We start from the raw sequence: 19,321 nt of genomic DNA, 5'->3' as shown, positions 1-19,321 counted from the left end.
AACAGAGAAACGTAAAAATGAGGGATGAAAAAGTTTGCAGGGATATTCTTATTAGCATGTCTTAAAAATGTTGAAACATAAAATGGTCACCTCTGGAATATACTGTATCATCATCATTTTCTAACTGCTTACTTCTGGTAAAATCCATGCTAAAATACTCAAGCAACAACAAAAGAGTATTTTTACAGTTATGCTTTTTTCTTAAACATCCACATAAAATAGTGAGTGAGGGGCTACAGGACTTTAGGATGCTCCAAATAATCAATTTGTTGTAAAAGTACAAAGGTTTTCTCTGACAAAGAGAACCAGTATACCTATATAGGGTACAACATTGCAGTATGGTGCACAATATCACCAATTCAATAAAAGCTGATTTTCTTGATTCATGCTCTTTTGTTTTGTAAGTTATCTGATATACTATTAATACCTGACATCAATAACAATAACGTCTTTTGACTCTGTGTCACTTTGTTCTTCTACATTTAAATGCAGCATTTGATACTGTCAAAGTCAAAATCCTACTGAATCACATGCGAAATGATCTAGGGATCACTAGTATTTAACTTTGTTGGTTGGGCTCCAGTTTGGCTACCAGGAGCCAGTTTGTGAATCTTGGCTGTGAAATGATTTGTGATATTTCCATAGGGTTCTATGGTGGGGAGCCTTTGCTATTTGGTAATAATGTATTTACATGATGCCTTTAGATTGCTCGGCATCAATGTTTGGTTTCATTGATATAATTACACCACCAACAATAATAATGATTGATATAATTACACCACCAACAATAATAATGATAATAATGATTATGGTGATGGTGAAGAAAATATTTCTCAGTTTTCCTCCCACGGTCCAAAGACATACTGGAATAGCCGGTAGGTTAGTTTGCTTCTGGAAAAATTGGCCCTGGGTGTGAGTGCGTCATGTCTGTGTGTCTGCTCTGTGATATTCCAGATGTACTCTGACCATAAAAAGGCCACAGGACATGAATGAGTACATTTGTTTTCTTAAGCAAGTCTGACCTAGACCATGTTCCGAATACTTGCGTAAGGTTCTGCACCCCAATAGTATATTATGTTTCATTAATGTACAGTATATCAAGTGAAATACAACAAGGAGCTCACCTTCTCCACATTCTTGCTTTTCACATTTTCCATCAATATGACGGAAACCTGAATCACATTTTAAACATCTATCTGCTCTAGTGCACACTTTGCAATTTGCGGGACAGGGCTCGCAGGTTTGTTCTATAGAGTGATAGTAATGCTCAGGGCAGGATTCTTTGCATTCTCCTTGGAAGTAGTAGCGATCGTTTCTGTGTTTATCTGTAAAAAAACACAAAAATATAATAGGTGGACATTAGAATCAATGTATTGCTTAAGATGTTTTGCTATATACAGTATAATAAATATCGTGATAGGATGACTGGTTCAGACAAAATGGCCGTTCTTGTTTATGTTCTCCTGAAAGCTGTGGAGAATAACTTGCCACCCTCAGTCTACTGACCAATTGATGGAGGACAATAAACCAGTTTAAATTAAAAAAAAAGGAAACAGAGGATTCCAGTGTCTGTTCTGATCTGCTGTCCGAGAAGAGAGCAAATCCTCCTTTAAGTGTTTGCACCAGAGGTAGAGAAGATAAGAGATTGTTTTTTGTATCATTGTGATTTAGAGAAGAGATTTGGAGAGACACATCTGAGTTCTGATTGTATTTTTTTACGGACAGAGTTGTTTGAGAGCCAGTAAGCAGATTAGCTTCACAGCTGTACTGGGACCGATGAGGAACAGAAGAAGTCTAGTTAGAAACTCAAAGAAGGGATTATGCTTTTGTTTTGAAGTTTTGGCTTATTTCCTCTCACTATAAAATAAAGTGCTCTGTTGTTTTACTTGGTGGCTGCATTTATGTTTCTTTTTTTTCCCTAACACCCGCTTATTTAAAGATTGTATCCAGGTATCCTATAATATGTACTGAAGTCAATTAAAAAGAGAACATAACAGTGTAATTAGCCATAAAACATCAACATGAGAACAAGGGAGATCGGAAAATGATTTGGTATCTTATTAGGTTTCAAACAGTTCACATTAACATTGATCACTAGTATCCATAATTATTCAAACATTATTCCGAAGTTATGTTACAGTAAGACCCGAGATTTGAAAAATCCTTAAATATTTACTGATTTTTTATTCCTTTATTTTACCCGGTTGGTAAATTGAGAAGATGTTCAAGTTTACTGTAGCAATTTAAATGAATTACCTTGCGCAAGACTGTAACAGCTGCATCATTACTGTAAAAGTTAGTAATTTTTTTTAAAATCCCTACTTAAATATTTAGGGATTTCATGAAATCCCGGGTTTCTTACTGTAACACATAGAGCCTGCTGAGTAGTGTCTGCATGCCTAAGCATCTGCTGTGCTTGATCTTTTCCTGGCTGTTTAATGTTTTCAGTTTTACATAACAATGCTGGATGAAGGTGCTTTTATGATGAATACATTTCTCTTTTCCTAGTTAATCTAAAATAATAAATAAAATAGTATTTTCCTATCTTCACTATCTTCTTTTATAAGTATTATTCTTTTTTAATATATTTCATGATATGAATCTTTTTGAGATACGTAGTACCAAAAGGCATGGACTCCTTGTGCAGGAAAATTCAGTGTAATCTAGGTTCTGAAAGGATAATGTCATTTTCTGTAACATGTTCAGTACTAAATGAGTCCTTTTGCATAGATACACAGTATTTACAGAACATACAATACATTTAAAACTGTATGTATTTGCTGTCTGTATTGTATCCCTATATATTTGCCATGTACTATGTCTATTTCTGTCCTCTGGTGCCCTGTTTCAATCAATCCAAAAGTAAAATACAGTTTATTATTCAGACATGTTCTATTAATTATAAAAAGCTTTCGATTATGGGTGTAATGTTACAGACTTTTTAAAATGTTTCAGAAGTCTAAGCTTTCCACTCTTTTTCTCAAGTCATATAGATCTAATTATTTAGCGTACAACATAGTTGCCTCTTGTTTTTCAGATCTAGATAGTAACACACTGTGAAGCCAGTTGGCCTCACATTGGAGCAAAAAGATCATTTGCAACAGTCCAGACATAAATGTTTCTAAAGGGCAAAGAAATGAAAGCCAGAATCTTTAATGCTTTTGCAGAGAGAATTCACTCTTTAGGAGCCAGATCTGGAACTGGCTTGATTTGTTTTGAACAATATTTTAAACTAATTAAAGACAGATATTTTCAGTGCAAAAGATAATTGTCCTATGATTATTGTTCTAAGTCTACATTATTATCAATATGGGTCATTTTTAGTATAGTGCAAATTGCTTCTTTGATATATCCTTGAACTTGAACTGTATTGCCATATGAAACCAGTACATATACTGGTACAATGGAATTCTTACAGAAAGTCTCTTGATTGTTAAAAAAGTGTAAAAACACATAGTATATATGTGTTTTTAACAGTATCTTGTATCTTGTACAGTATCTTGATGCACAGTATCTTGTATCTTGTACAGTATCTTGATGCATAGTGCAGACAATGCATCAAGACAAACATATATATATAATATACAAACAAACAGTAGACAATGTACAAGTAAACATTAAACAGTTTGAATGTAAACAATGCAGACATGTAAACAGTGACTGCAGATGTGCAATAAATAAGAAATCATAAAGAGGTAGATGGTGTAGGTGTGGTCTGAGGGGCATGGCCAAATGTGTTCATCAATCGCACTGCTTATGGGTAGAAGCTATTGAAGAATCTAGTGGTAAGTGTCCATATGCTCTTGTATTTCTCACCTAAGAAACAGTCATTCTGTAAAGTGGTTTGAGAAACCACCTTTAAAGGCGCTATATAAAATAAAGTTTATTATCATTGTTTATTATAATACTTTGGTTTCTTTCAAGAAATGTCTGAATCCTTGGATACCAATAGTTGATAACAACTATCAATTAAGTACCAAATGGGCTCCATGTGCTGAACAGTCTCTTTTGGTTCATAACTGTTCTTATGTTCTTAACATCCTTAAATATTTTTGTTTTTAGTCTTGTGCAACAGAGCTAATTGCATGCAAAATCCATGCCTTCACCTGTATCACAGCTTGTGCAGTTGTATGGTTCTCCATCGTTGCATTCTTTGCAGGTGTGGTGACACTTGTGGCACTGGCCATTGAATGGATATTTCCCTTTTGGGCAGGAAATTAAACAGTGTCCACCATCAAAATACCTGAGGAAAGATTCAAACTCATGAGTTATCTCAGTCAAAAGTCAAAAAGCTTACATTTCTCATTTATAGAACTTTAGCTCTCATGGATGCCAACCGATTCCAACATTTGCCCATTTTGAAGCTTGACTTTAGTCCCAAAATCACGACAAAAAACAATTAACTCCATTAGTTTGATTTCAATAATGGAATGCAGTCTTCACTGATGGGGAAGTACCATGTCACTGACCACTTCATAGCTAATATGTGATTCTGTCATGTTTCACTGGTCCTCCCTTCTTTGTTTAGAAGCTGATTATGCCTCTTTTAGGCTTACTGCTGATATAGAAATTGAGCTTTTCCTAGCTTTCACTTTTAATTAATTGGATTGACATGGATAAACATGGCTTTCATTTATTGATTCTGCTTTCAGCTTATAATTTGGATTTGAATCTCTGCACCATGAAGAATTGCCTAAGAGCTAGATTCTTTCCCCTCTCTTGATTTTGAATCAGTTACTCTCTGAGTAGCAAGTAGTAAATTGTTTATGTGAAGCGTTAGCAAACTCTCGTGAAGAGTTTGAGTGAACCCCCACTTCTTGAAGTTAGATGCTCAAAAGAGGCACTAACTAGCTTGTAGTTGTTTTGAATGTTCTTGACTCAAGAACCTTAGCCCAGCTTCTCGGAAACCTATGCCCTCGCTGTCAGATGACATTGACTGTCATTGATGATTTTTTGACAGGTTTATTCTTGGGAGTATCAGAAATTATTGGGATGCAGTCCTCATCTCTAGTACTGCTATTCAAGCCCTTTGTTATTCCATTCTTAATAATTGAAACTACACTGTGCTTGCAGTGACCCTAAAAGATTTGACTGTCCATAATATTCAGGATGTTTTGGATGAGATTCGTACATTCTGCCATTTGAAAATTTGATGTGGAGTGGCTTGTTATTGTACATGATAAAGGTGATGACGATTTTTTTTAGTAGTCAGCTATTGTTGCAAAGGTACAGAGTCCTACAATTCTAACCCACTGCAAGACTACATTTTGCCCGGCCAAGAAGCGCTGAATATCGCAGAGCCTGCTTCTTGAGGTGTTTTTGGCTGATGTCCTTCTCAGCCAGCGGTGGAGGCCAGAACCCTTAACTCAGCTAGCTTATGCGCTAAGCACAAGTCCACTGCCACTCACTGGTTACATCTGGTCCATTTTTTGGGGCAGACTGTTGGAAGCAGTTTGACAGCTCATATGGTTTTTCACTACAACCTGTAGAGGGACTGCTCCCAGGAGATGATGATGTGTAGTCTTGAGGATGGGGTAACATCTTATCACTTTCTTTTGATGAGCTCCTCATGGAATTCACAGAATGCTCTCTCAATGGCTCAGAATCTGGCCCTCTCTAAAGTCCTCTATTCTCTCTAAAGATCTTCATTTTCTGTTAGGACACTTGATGGAGCTTCCTTATCCACGGCAAAAATTGAGTCTGCATTGACAGTAATACTGTAGATTATTTAGGTGGGTAACTGCATCAGCATGCGTAGGCTGCAAAGGAACAATAGGTTTATTCCATGCTGCAATAAAGAGAGCTACATACTGTAAATACAAGTATGCTGAAAAGAGAAAAGAGAAGAAAGAAAACACAATTTTTCAGCCAAAACATTGTGTTTTTTTTCTTCTCTTTTCAGCATACTTGTATTTATGTAGCTCTTTTTATTGTAAAGGATCTCACTGTATTTTACATATTGGAGGGGACCAGCTTCATCCACCATTGTGCAGCACCCATTTGGGTTAAGTGTTGCATGCACTGTATGTTCTCAGCCTCACTGTATAGCAGATAAGAAGGAGAAATAAGAAGTCACTCTGCCAATTGAATTAAGCGGGAACTTCAGGTTGGTCACATTGTTCACGAATGAAATTTGATTGGGGTTAACACAACTACTCTTTTGAACTATAGTTTTACCATTGATGGTGTTGAAATCTTTCAGAGTACTACTCAGCAAATGGATCTTGGTGTTATCTTTCAAGACTTGCATTTTAACCTCATGTTTGAAATGTTTTGAAGGTGGCTTTTTTCATTTCTGTAACTGTGCTCACATTCAGTCACATCTCTATTTGTATCATGAATCTGATACAATTAAAGTGATGTGGCAGTGTGCCATTGGATTGATCTTACATACTGGATGAAAAAAGATCAGTGATGTGACATTTCCGCAACGGTAATGACTGCATTCCTCTTCAGGGATGCAGGACTATGAATTCAAAGCTTTGTGAAGTGGGTAAATCATTATAGCTCCACTGAAATTTAGACATAAAATGACTACCCGAAAGGTTACTTGGCTAGTAAATGTTAAGGCTGAAGTTGTCCCTACTGTCAAGGAACCTACCTTGTTTTAGTACAACTAATGCAGTTGTCTTTATCTGGCCCTGTACATTTGTAACAAGTGGCGTCACACAAATGACATTTTCCTTGGTCATCTAGGTACTGACCTGGCAAACAGAAAAATGAAAACATATATCTCTCTTCTGCATTAAATACCTTACCTGTAACATGTTAATATGTACTAACAGTCCACAACATTAGTTTTCTCAGATTATTGCTAAATTATGTTAGGAATAATTCACAGAATGTTTACCTTCAACCCGCATTGTTCATACATTTTGAAAAAGCAAGATAAAATAGACAAAACAAAAAATACAAAAAGTAAGGAATTAAAAGAACGGCTTTGCTTGGGAGATCAGTTTGATACAACAATTGCTTTTCTATTTTACTGCATAGGAATGGTCAAAAAGAAAGACTTGAAGAAACTATTTATTCCACTCTAATCCCTAGCCAAGTGTTAAACGTGGTAATTGAGGAATGAATGCCTGACTCACGAGACCAGGCAAAAAACTTTCATTGTTTTCCAACTTCAGAAATATGGCAAGCAAACGTTCATCCTGGAAAATGGAAATCTGCCCTTCATGTCAGAATCAATAGATTCAGTATAACGCAAGACAGACCTTTGCAGGAAAATGTCATGCTCTGGTTCCACTTCAAACTCAATAGCAGTGATTTTCAAGGAAAGGCAGTTCATTGACATGCAATTGTCAAATTTATCAAATCACTATTAGCATCTATTTGTATTTCTCTATAACAATGAAAAGTCTGGAATATGTAAAACATCCCGTCCAAAGGAGAAAACAAATGTTTCATAAGTCTGTCCCATGATTCCCTGTTCTAAGCCAATCAAATAAACATATTATTTTCAATTCTCAGACATAGAGTGTGAGTAGTTTTATAACTGTACTTAATTGTACTAGTTCAGGTGGGTAGCTGCGTCAGCATCCGTAGGCTGCAAAGGAACAAGTAATAGGTTTATTCCATGCTGAAAAGAAAGAAGAAAGAGAACACAACGTTTTGGCCGTGGAGCCTTCTTCAGACACCTGAAGAAGGCTCCATGGCCGAAACGTTGTGTTCTTTTTCTTCTTTTTTTTCAACATGGAATAAACCTATTACTTGTTCCTTAACTGTACTGTACTTTTCAAACATGTTGCTCCAATATTTTGCTAAACTGCATTAATTACTGCTATGGAATTTACTTCAACAACTCACTGCATGTTGAAATTACCTATAAGTGAATTGTAGATTTTTTAATAAACCATTACAGTTAGAAATTGCATAATTCCATAACTTGTGAGTATCTTCCTGCTAGTACACAAACATAAACTGCATCACCTTCTAATCCTGTGCCTGTCCAACCCTGATGTAACTACAACAAGAGGAGACCCTATTGCAGTTGGACTAGTGTATTTCTTTAGAGGTGCTGACATATTGAAATTTTGTTTTATATGACAGGAATTCAGTACATAATGTCAATGCATCAAAAAAACATATTATTCAAAAATGAGCTAAAGACATTTGAAGAATTGCATAAATCTTGGATGCCTAAAGCATGACTGATGAATGAAAGTTGCTATTCTATGAATTGTAACTGAGATGTAGTGAGTACCTTTTGGAACCACTGTAGAAAAGACATATACAATGAACATCTTCTTCACTCTTTTGGTGTGAATTTTTTTTTTACAATAAAAGTACAGTGTACTACCTTTAAGCTGCATGATATGCACTATAACATACAAGACCTCCCTCAGAGTACAAAGAAAATAACATCTCTCTAATGTATTCCAAAGATAAAAAAACTTGTGTATTTTTAAATCTTCACTTGCAGTGGTCTTACAAGACCCTTCCTGTGGTGTTCCATTTTGGAAACTTCCATTATGATGCATACATGTTTTTTAAATTTGATATTGTATTTAAAATCTAAATGCTCAAACTTAAAACTTCCAAGTGTAAGATAAATTACAGTTAACCTCAGCAAATATTTAAAACAAAAACGAAAATATGTTCACTACATAACTACTCAGACCCGTGAGCTCAATAACCCTCTACCAACTTTGCACACTGGCTTGGTGCAATTTTTCACAGTACAGCTTCTAGTGCTTTGGACCATCACTCTGCTGAAAAGTGAATTTTCACCCATTTTAAGACTTTGGCAGATGAAATAGGTTTTCCTCTAATATTTGCCTGTACTTTGCTTCATTGATTTTTCCCTTCAATCTTGACAAGTTTTCTAGTTCCAGCTGAGGAGAAGAATCACCAAGGCACAGTGCTTTCACCACCATGCTGAACTGTAAGGATTGTGTTGACTGGGTGATGCACTGTGTTAGTTTTTGTGCCAGATGAAACAGTTTGCAATTTTACCAAAAAGTTAGTTTGGCTTTGTCTGATCACACAACCTATTGCCATGTTTGCAGTGTCACTTAAATACTTTGTTGAAAGCTAGATGAAGTATTTATATAGGTTTGCCACTCTCCTGCACAAGCCAGCTTTCCGAAGTGACCAGTGGAACCTTTCTCCCCAGCCACTGAAAATCATTATAAGTAGTCACTGGTGTCACAGTATTATTCCTCATCAGTTATTCCTGTCCAGCTGCTCTATTTGGAGGGACAGCCTGATCACATATAACCGCAATACATTCCGATAGGTATTATCAGGGAAATGGCGATCTTTTTTAAAGGAGGTGCACTGATATTTTATTGAACAGCAAGGTGAATTCTTTATACTGATTAACATTTGAATCACAGTCCGTCTCCAGTGAATTAGAAACAAAACAAGCTGTATAACTGCAATGCATGCTTTGCACCAGGTTGAGGATGCTGTCTTCTGGGATTCTGTCCTATTACTCTACTAAGTGCCACATACCATACTAGCACAAGTCTGGCAACTAGGGGATTCATGACATAACTGTCACATTCTCATCTTCACAAAGAAAGTATTTTTACAATAGCAGTATGAGGACGTTTATAGTCCCGCTGGAATGTTGTCTCATCACAGTGAGCCCACAAAAAGGATTCCAGGTGAAAATACAGGGCTTGATCAAATGTTGAGCCATGCAGTCAGATTGCCATCAAATACAGGTTAGAATTGCTCACTGATTTTTTATTCCAGCCCTGAACATCTGAATGTTTTGAAAGGCATTGATCTCTTCTTCAGCAGGACATATTGTGTTTCTGTGTTTTTCTTCCTTGATAACCTGCAGTCTTATCAGGACAAATCAACTCCTAACCTGTACTCAAACAATTCTCATTTTAATGTACTTATGAAACAAAGTGAATCATGGTCAATCATGATCATGTTTGTTTCACCTTGTAAAGGTGTCTATTTTATCTTTGTAACATTGCACATATTAATAAACCTATCTTCCAAAGTGATGCAAAAAAAAAATCTAAAACATCATTGTGTCTTTTCCAGAGTGAATTATTGCAGTATTTTCTGATTTATCTAAACATTTTTTTTTACGGTCCATGTTTAGAACTCAGCTGATCAGATTTCAAATTGAATGCATAAGTATATATCACTTGTTAGTGTCTCCTTGCACTTGCTCACTTTTAAAAGCTTGAAATACATTGAATAGAATAGACCCCTGACTACATCAGTGAGCTGTAATTCCCTATACAGATCCAAATGATATAGTGCTTTTTAGACTATGGATTTACTTAATTTTCCAGGACAAGGCTTCAATCCCAGCTGACTTTGCTCTCTATTCTTCTGTTCCAAAACTGGAACGATCACTTAGTCAATATCTTACAAGTCAGTGAGTCTTACAGCTACTGTTATATTTTTATTAATTGCTTGATGATGTATATTCTAAAATAAATTATAATTGACCTGTTTCTTTTGTTTAAATGTGTTATTGTAAAGCACCTTGCAATACAGTAATTCTGATATTAAGCTAAAAATATGTAATCAATATCCAGAATCCATATACTTTATTTTTCTGAAAATGTGGAAGTAAAACTAATGCTTTCTTTTGAAGCTCTCTCTATATTTCTTTCTCTATAACATTTATCTATATTTATATTGTTCAGATTTAAACGTTTGCATTTAATTTCTGCTGTAATATAGAATTAATTGAATGGGAGACCTTATAGATTACACCAAATATCCAGATACTGATTCTCATTAGTTTTGTGTTTTGAACATTCATTAATACAGAACATTAACAACTATATAACAAAGCCAAACTTTAACAATTTTCTTCAGTATATATTGAATATTGAAATATCAAGCCATTAAAATTTTTACTTTCAACATTTATTTTAAGTTCTGAGGAAATCAGGGAATGACAAAAGAGAACATCATATAATTTTATGTAAGTAATATTTATTAGAAACAACCCCAAAAATAATGAATTGTGAGTCATAATCTGGTCAGAGTTCTAAGGAATATATATAAATTGTGTAATGTTTCTAGGAGTAAATGATTAATGACTAATGATTTGGCAAATAGAAATAGAAATCTTGGTAACGGAAGTAACCGAAAAAAATGTTTTATTTAGTATCTGGAGGTAGATAAGAGAAATGACTGGCTAATTTTGAGTTGTGACTTCCCTATGTATGATAGCTAAGTTTTTTGTGAAATCAAATTTAAAAATGTCCTTGCATGGTTTCCTGAAAAATGTCATTCCTATTTTTACTCAGAGACATTTACAGTATAAACATTGGACTGTCCTTTCACGACTCTAAAGTTATTTAATATGAGTCATCACTGGATCCAGTGTAGACAAGGCTATGGGTATATAAAATTGGTAGTTATCAACCTGCATTTTTTTGTGTTACAGTGGCATGTGAAATTGTCCACAGCTTTTTACATTCACAACAACGTTTTTGCAGAGGATCATCAAACCTTCTGAACAAAAGGTGGATTTTTTCTTGTAATAGTACTCTAAGTACTGTAGGTCTCATTCGGTTGTGCTATAGTGCCAAGATTATTTGTGCATGCATCTTCTCAGGAGCTGAATATGCAACAATACAGGGACTGCTAAGCCAAGGTTGGTTTACCATTATGAAAATATTAGTGAACTCTCAAGACAAATGTTTAAAGGAATATTTTGTTATAAAATTAAGATTAAAAAGTAACATAACACGGCATTATGATATCATAATTTAATTGCTTCCTTCAAACATGTTTTAGACATTTATAATTAAAATGCACTTAGTGAGCTGGAATAAAAACAAAACAAAAATGCAGTCGGTTACTGTGAACATCCTTTATGATGTTTCCATGCAGCTCACTGAACTATGCAGGCCCACAGAATCACAGCATTGTTTCTCTTATAGTACAATAATTGGCCTTTATACTGGAGATGTGAAAATGGTGCCAGAACAGAATAAACTCAAACAGGCATTTTTGTTAAAGGAAAACCTAAACAATATAGCATCTGTTTTGCAGACAACAGACAGCCATACGGTGGGGCACTGCAGTAGTCAGATCAGAACAGAAAAACAAAGATTTGTTTGCTAGGACCACCTAAGACTTCATTTGTTATGAATCTGAAGTTCTGTATTGCAGTTCACTGAGATTGAGAGAGAAAAATATTAAAGAAATAACTTTTCAATCAAATGCCAAAGTAGTTTAAAAAAATAATTTGTTCACCCACCCTTTCATACTGACTGACAAGGAGTTTTGTCATGGCAACTGCTCAGAAATCGTTTAAGTTAACCTTTGAGATTTTGTTTTGAGAATATGTTTTTACATATTGTTTTATAACAAACTCTAAAATAAAAGTATTTAATTTGGGGCAGATTTAAACATTAGCATTGTAAATTAACTTGCAAAAAAAGATTAAATAACTGCTGTCTTGCTTTCAAGACATTCAGTTCAAATATGAAACACAATTATTCATGAAAAAATGTAATGAAGAAAATGTCTGGCACAAAAGGTCTTTAAAAGATTATTTACACAGAGATAATTGTACTTTGTTCACCGGACCTAATTGTGAAAGGGCATTATGAGACAAAAAGCCTTCTCGTAATTAGGTCAGGTGAACACAGTTCAGTAAAAAAATTACAATGTTATGTTCTTGCACATGAAGAAATAGTAAAAGCAAAGTGATGGAATACTATGCATGAACAACAGATACAATTATTGTTCTGTAAAATTTATTATTGATGTTTTTCCACTGTATGGTAAATAAGTAACCTTCAAAAGGTTACTGAGAAACACACAGTATATGGGTTCATACATAATTCTTATTGAATTATAATAGGAAGTAGTTTAATGTAATTTATCATGAATATCTCACATTTTCTCTGTCTTTATGTGGCAAATTTCCTGATGACTTTTATCACTGATTTTTTTTTTGTTCAAAAGCTATCCCTCATTTAAAGCAGTGGGTCCTTTGAGACCCTTTTTGTGGATATGTCTGCAAAGTTGCCCCAAGATAAACAATGGCATTTAAATGGTTTTAGAGTAGAGTAGTAAAAGAACATAAAAAAGTTACATAGAGTATGCGTTGTGGCCATTTTGCCCATCTGGCTCATTTCCTACACTAGTTCATTGCTAATTGATTCAAGGATCTCATCTATTTCTTTCTTGAAATATGTCAGGCTATGGGCTTTGATAAAATGGCTGGTAACCTTGCTCCATACTCTTACACATTGCTGGGTAAATAAGCAAAACGTAAATAAGTGTTCTTGTTTCTAAATGTACTTCCAAGTGCCCTTTTCAATGAACTTAGGCTGTAGAAAGGATACTGAACATCATAAGGTTTGCAGAAAGACACAGTAGAAGTACACCAGCAACAAAACAGTAGCAACTCAGCGATCTGTTGTGAAGGCTAAGACAGTAAACTATGCAGTAAAAAACCCTTGGAATTTACAGGTAATGTGCAAATTGTACAAAATTAGCGATGTGAAATATGCCACAAAGGGAGAAGGCACTTATATACTGTAAATTTTATATTCCATAGATGGTAACAAACTGAATGACCTTCATGCTTTAAAGCCATCCAAGAGAAATAACAGTACCAGTCAGACAGCTCTGATTATCATTTGAGAAAGGGAACATAAGAAGAGGTCAATGTATCTGTGTAGTAGCAGACAGCAGACATTTTAAATTAAATCTTGGCACATCATCTTAGGAACTAAAGGAACATTTCTGGATACAAACAAAGGGCCATATAAATAAAACATTTAGTACCATGATGAGATTAAATCAGTAAGGAAAAAAAAGCGACGAAAATAAATACAGGAATCCCCAGAGGTAGTTCAAATGCTGTTTTAAAAAATGTGAGGTAACCAGAGGAGAGAAGGACTAGTTTTTTATTTGAATGTAGTCTAAAATATTAAAAGAATATAAAGAGAAAAGAGAACACAAAAGCAACAACAGGCATGTGGCAAACTGTATAAAAACATGCAGTACCTACACACCCTTTCCAAAGTAACATTATGTGGCCTAACAGCCTGATAATCAGTAAAGGTTTATTCCATGCTAAAAAGAGAAGAAAAGAAACAACGTTTCAGCTGTGGAGCCCTTTGGGTGTGAAGAAAACATTTTGTTTCTTTTCTTCTCTTTTTAGCATGGAATAAACCTTTACTTGTTACCTTTGAAGCTTAGGCATGCTGACACAGCTACCTACTTGAACTACTTCAGCCTGAAATAATGACACTATGTCAGAATTTATTTTACCTTAATTTACACATTGTAATACACAACCTCCAAGTGAAAAACAAATGCTCAACAACAAATACACTCCTGAGTTAGCACTTGTGGAAACACGCTTGCAATTACAGACATAATTCTGTTGAGATAGGTCTGCGCTCATGTAGCACATCTAGGTTGGGTGATGTTTGCCCATTCTTCCTTACTGAACTGTTAAATCACAAATTGTGAAAGGACAGTTGATGGGGTGTAACCTTCAATTCATTCCATAGATTTTTAATTGGATTGAAGCCATGTGTATTTGCTTCACACATTTCCCCTTCTATCCTGACCAGTGCCCCAGTCCCTGCTGCAGAGAAACGTCCCCCTATTGCTTCCACCATGCTTTACATAGGGGTGGTGTGCTGTGGGTAATGTACTTAACTGGGTTTTTGCCAGGCCCATAAGTCCTTTAAAGTTTGCCTTTGGATTCTTGGTAGCCTCTGTGATCAGTCTCAGGTGCATTACTTTGGAAAGGGTGTGTAGACTTTCTATAGATATTGTGTCTAACATACTGACATAGCCTAAACATTTTACACTAATATAGCTAACGCTTTATGTTTGTTCTGAAATTATGTGAAATGCCCTCAATGAAATACAGACAAAAAAGTGTAATCTAGGAAATTAGAAACTGTCAGAATTTGACTCCTAAAGAAGGATTTGCAAAATTTTACCATTACCATACACAACTCTTCACTTTATTGTAATTACTTCATCTTCACTGCTCTGCCTGGAGGAAGAAACTAATAATTACATTTGTAATGTAATTACAGTACATTTATTTTTCACATTACAACCAGACTCTTCCTGTTTGGTCAAAATAGTAAATTAAAGTTTAAGAAAGTTTACACATGCAAAAACTCAAGAAATATAATAACATTAATAGGTTCCTTTTTAGAAATACAGCTTTTATTTTAGGTCTTTATTATTAAAAGTATTCATACCACTTTCATTTTACAATGGGTACTATCAAACTACTATTTAGACATACGGAGCTTTGTATACACTAATATTCTACACAGAACTGTAATATCAGTTCACGAAAACTACAATAAAATGAAATTAATATTCATTTAATTTAAAAAATAAGAAACAACAGTGATTTTTGGCCATGATCAATTACAACTGGACTCAAATATCTTACAAGTAAGGAGCATTTTACAAATGTACAATATTTCTCAGTAAACATGAAATACTAAATAATGATATTATTCTCTAAAGTAAATTATGATTTTATATATTTATACATTTTCTGTTTAATATTAGTTATTTGAATGTATTTGCACAGAATCTTTACAAACTATAACATTTTAATTCTGAATACATAATATTAAAGAAAATTGTATAAAATATGAGGCAGCAATATAATAAAACAGTACATCTCTGGAACTCAGATAAAACATGTTCTAATAAAAGAGTTATAAAAGAACACTTCCAATATCCTTTTTCTTAAAAAAAATCCCCTTTCTTTATAAATAAGAGCATGGCATCTAATACTTTAAAAATACTCTTTTGTGTAGTGTTCTCTAGAATCATTCCTCGCCCAAACAGAATATGCACAAAGCCATTTTCTGAAAACATTTTCATAAACAGAAAGTGCAAGCCCAATCACTGACAAAACAGTGGACATCACAAATACTGTCATTACTATAAGGGTGTAGAGGCTTTGAGAATGAAACTAGATAACAAAGCATAAAATAATGTTGTCTTGTCCGGAAAACATCTGAAATTACACAGGTGAATACCTGCAAAGCAGCCATGTACTGTACCATACCTACAAAATACGTGTTCTTTAAAAAAATAATGAAAGGTCCAAGTGGTAAGTGCATGAGGTAATGACTAAGCAACAGTCCAGTTTATTTCACTAAAAGAAACTGATTAGCACCTGTCAATATTTGCTAATGCCCAATGGTAGAGGTGTATCCCCTGTGGACAAGCTTATCTGTAGTTTATTATTCAATTTAGAACACAATACAAAGACCAAGAAAATCACTGCCAAACTTTATCCTACTGTCACAGAACCTCACCAAACTTTAAGCAATCAATTAAATGTGTTTGACAATATGTGTGATATTCCAGACGATACTGTAATTTCTTAAAGGTGTTGATTAACATTGCACATCTCACTGTTTTGTTTTCTGAGTTGAGCAACAACTGTTTTCCATTATTATCCATGATCATCCATGGAGAAAGACACCAGAATCTTGGATTCTTAGAATCATATGTAAATTTTGCACCCATTACACTTAATATAAAATGTCATTTTAAGCAGGAATATTCAAAAGTTTTCATTAGACCCCTGCCAGCCATTAATATATGTCTGATTGTGCAGTTCTGAAAAGTAGCTTTCATACTGTAAACAGTGACATATTCAGGTGGTTTTGGCATCAGAATTGTTTTTGTCTTGTTCCAAGGTAGACAATTCATGTGCGAGAAAGTTTTGATAATGTAAATTATTCCCTCAGTTGCCAGACTCCACATTCCAGTTAACCTGGATTTTGTTTTACTTCTTCTTCCCTTTAAGTGAGATCAGAGTATAATATGAATAAAACACCAGGCACCTCATTGTAAGGGAATTTAGGTAAATCACCAATTTTGCTTATTAACCATACAGGTTTTAACAACCATGCCATTAATAACATAGCTCTAGATGATACGGTACACATACAAACATTACTCCTCTCACCAGTATACAGGTTATGATGAAACTTTCCAATATCTCTTTTTGCATAAACAGGGGGCAAGTGTCATTTAGGAAAAGTTCAGTTAACCTTTTTTTACACTGAATGTCAGTCAGAGGGATCCAAAATTGTTCTGACAGGTAATTGTGCCAAATGGGCACTTCACATTATTATACTTTCTTCTCTTTCCCAAGAATGGTACATTTGAGTGTGGACACACCTAGACATATTTATTGCTTTTGCAAACTGTAGCAAAATAATTAAAATATATCTGTCTTTTATCAAACGTGTGTGCTTTTAAAGGTATCCAGAAAGCCTGAAATAAACCTAGTTATTTCATGATTTGTTCGAATAGGATAATGAGTAGTGTATTGTAAAAATAATCATGGCTTGGACAGAATTTCTTGAACAATCATTTACCATTTAGGAATTAGCAATGTATGTGATTAAATGAAAGTGAATGATTTGCCGATTACTTGGAAAGAAAACTTCTATTTAACTCTCAAATGTCTTGATAGTTAAGTAACTGACTTTCACTTATGGAACAAAGACAGAGATACCTAACCAGTCTGGAAGATGCCTTTCACAGAAGTTTCACCTGGTGCAATGGCCATCTTATTGTGAAGAATTGCACAATGCATTGGTTTTCATGTGACAGGAATGAAACTATCACTTCCATTTATTATTGTAAATGTGCATTAACCCCTCAGCCTGTCCCTTTTTCACATGTCTATGCAAACAGTAATACCTGCTCAATGACAACATGTCTTTGCATTGGGCCATAATACAGATATCTGAAGTATAACTGTAGGGAAAAAAACACCCAAAATGGGTAAAAATACGTGTATGGGTGTTACGGAGGAGAGATGTAAGAATCAATTAACTTTTGTAAAAGCAAACACTAGTCTAGGTAAGTTGACATAACTATGCTATGATCATCTTATTAGATATCTATTAATGCAACAAAGTTTTGACTTGAGAAAAAAAAGTATTATTCACATTAATTAAAGTGGTTTTTGTATAAAACCACTATGCAGTACGGGGGACAGACGTCTTGAGGTAAGTGGGGTGCATTAATCAACATTATTAGACACTTCACAATAATTGGCCAGTTCAAATAATGAACATTTACATTTTGATAATAAAATCTGTACAGTATACAATTTTTCCATGTCATACCAAATGGTATATATGGCACACATAAGAAAGTATTAAAACAGAGCTTATCAGAGGGACAGTATAGCTCAAAGTACTCTGATTGGTAAACATGCAAGAAACAATTCATAAAGACAGCATCAGAATTCCATTCTTAAAAATGATGGAGAAACATTTGTGCTCTTTGCAATGAGGAGGGTTTTTAAGAACATTTACTACTTAATTAATGTTTGTGTGAACATCTTTCAAGGAATAATAGCCAGGTTGTCATAATGCATAGAATACAAGCTGTGTTTGACAGTGCCTTAGCCTTTGATCAGTCTGAGTTTCTGCATTTCAAGTTAAGAAGGATATTTAATGTAAATATGTTATATTACATTAAATCACAAAAATAATTACTCCTTTAGCAGAAACAATGGTTTCTAATTTACATGCAAGGATTTCAAATGGAAACCAATCTTTACATCGAACATTCATACTTCAACTGCATTGCTTGGAAAGTAACAGAAACTGTTAAATATTTTATTGTGGAAATGATGGCAAATTAAAGAAATGCTCACCTTGAACTGGCCTCCATTCAATATACACTTACTGCAAGCGTAAATCCATTTGACCATCTTTCATATTCATAAGCATGCTTTCATATTTATGTACCAAAAGTTGTGGATATCTTTCAGTCATACTTATGATAAATGTAGTAGCAAACACAAACAAGAGACTGTTCTTCCTTTGAGGAATGGACCCAAATGAACTATGAATTGTACTTTGAATGTAAAAAGAAATTTGGCATCAATGCTTTGGTCACAAAATACCAACATGTTCATTGTTATAATTCTGGACACTAACCCTGAAAACACGTCCGAGTGAAGGAAGGTAGGTGTGTTGTAGTTGTTCTGTCATTTGAGTTCTGACACAGTTCGTCCATTCCCTTATAAAAAGCAGGGAGGCGGATTTAATATAAATTATCACTAAAAATGCATACAGAAGTACTGAAACGCTATGGAAGTCCATTCACCCTTTTAGTGAACATGTTCTACAACACAACTGCTGAAGGACCTTTCTCTGGCAGAGATTATTCTTTTTCACTAGGACACAGAAGCTTCCTTCCGCCCATGATTCTTCATTTGCTTTCCAGAGATCAGGCAAGAGAGACAGGGGAATCGGAGAAGGGAGGTGCAGTGGGATTTGATTTGTCAGACAGGCAGAGAAGTTGGAGGAAACCAGGGCAGGCGACAGCAAAAGGTTTT

At 34.7% G+C, this 19,321-nt stretch overlaps 1 protein-coding gene across 4 annotated transcripts in view; it reads right to left on the bottom strand.

Moving 5' to 3' along the window:
* pcsk5b (proprotein convertase subtilisin/kexin type 5b) overlaps positions 1-19,321 on the bottom strand; it is a 144,814-nt gene that overhangs the window by 23,092 nt on the left and 102,401 nt on the right. For 2 of the 4 annotated variants that reach the window (XM_006626990.3, XM_015367942.2), the window contains 3 exons: positions 6,602-6,704; positions 4,107-4,243; positions 1,125-1,325 (listed from right to left, as the gene is read on the bottom strand). In XM_006626990.3, the coding sequence (XP_006627053.2) occupies positions 1,125-1,325; positions 4,107-4,243; positions 6,602-6,704 (441 nt within the window). Of the gene's footprint in view, positions 1-1,124; positions 1,326-4,106; positions 4,244-6,601; positions 6,705-15,125; positions 19,202-19,321 lie in introns of those variants that run through there. The other 2 variants (XM_015367947.2, XM_015367953.2) reach the window with 2 other exon arrangements.

This window comes from Lepisosteus oculatus, chromosome 3, assembly GCF_040954835.1.
Source record: "Lepisosteus oculatus isolate fLepOcu1 chromosome 3, fLepOcu1.hap2, whole genome shotgun sequence".
NCBI classification, from domain to species: Eukaryota; Metazoa; Chordata; class Actinopteri; order Semionotiformes; family Lepisosteidae; genus Lepisosteus; species Lepisosteus oculatus.
The sequence above is the reverse complement of the archived record's forward strand: the minus strand, read 5'-3'. Positions and strand labels throughout refer to the sequence as shown.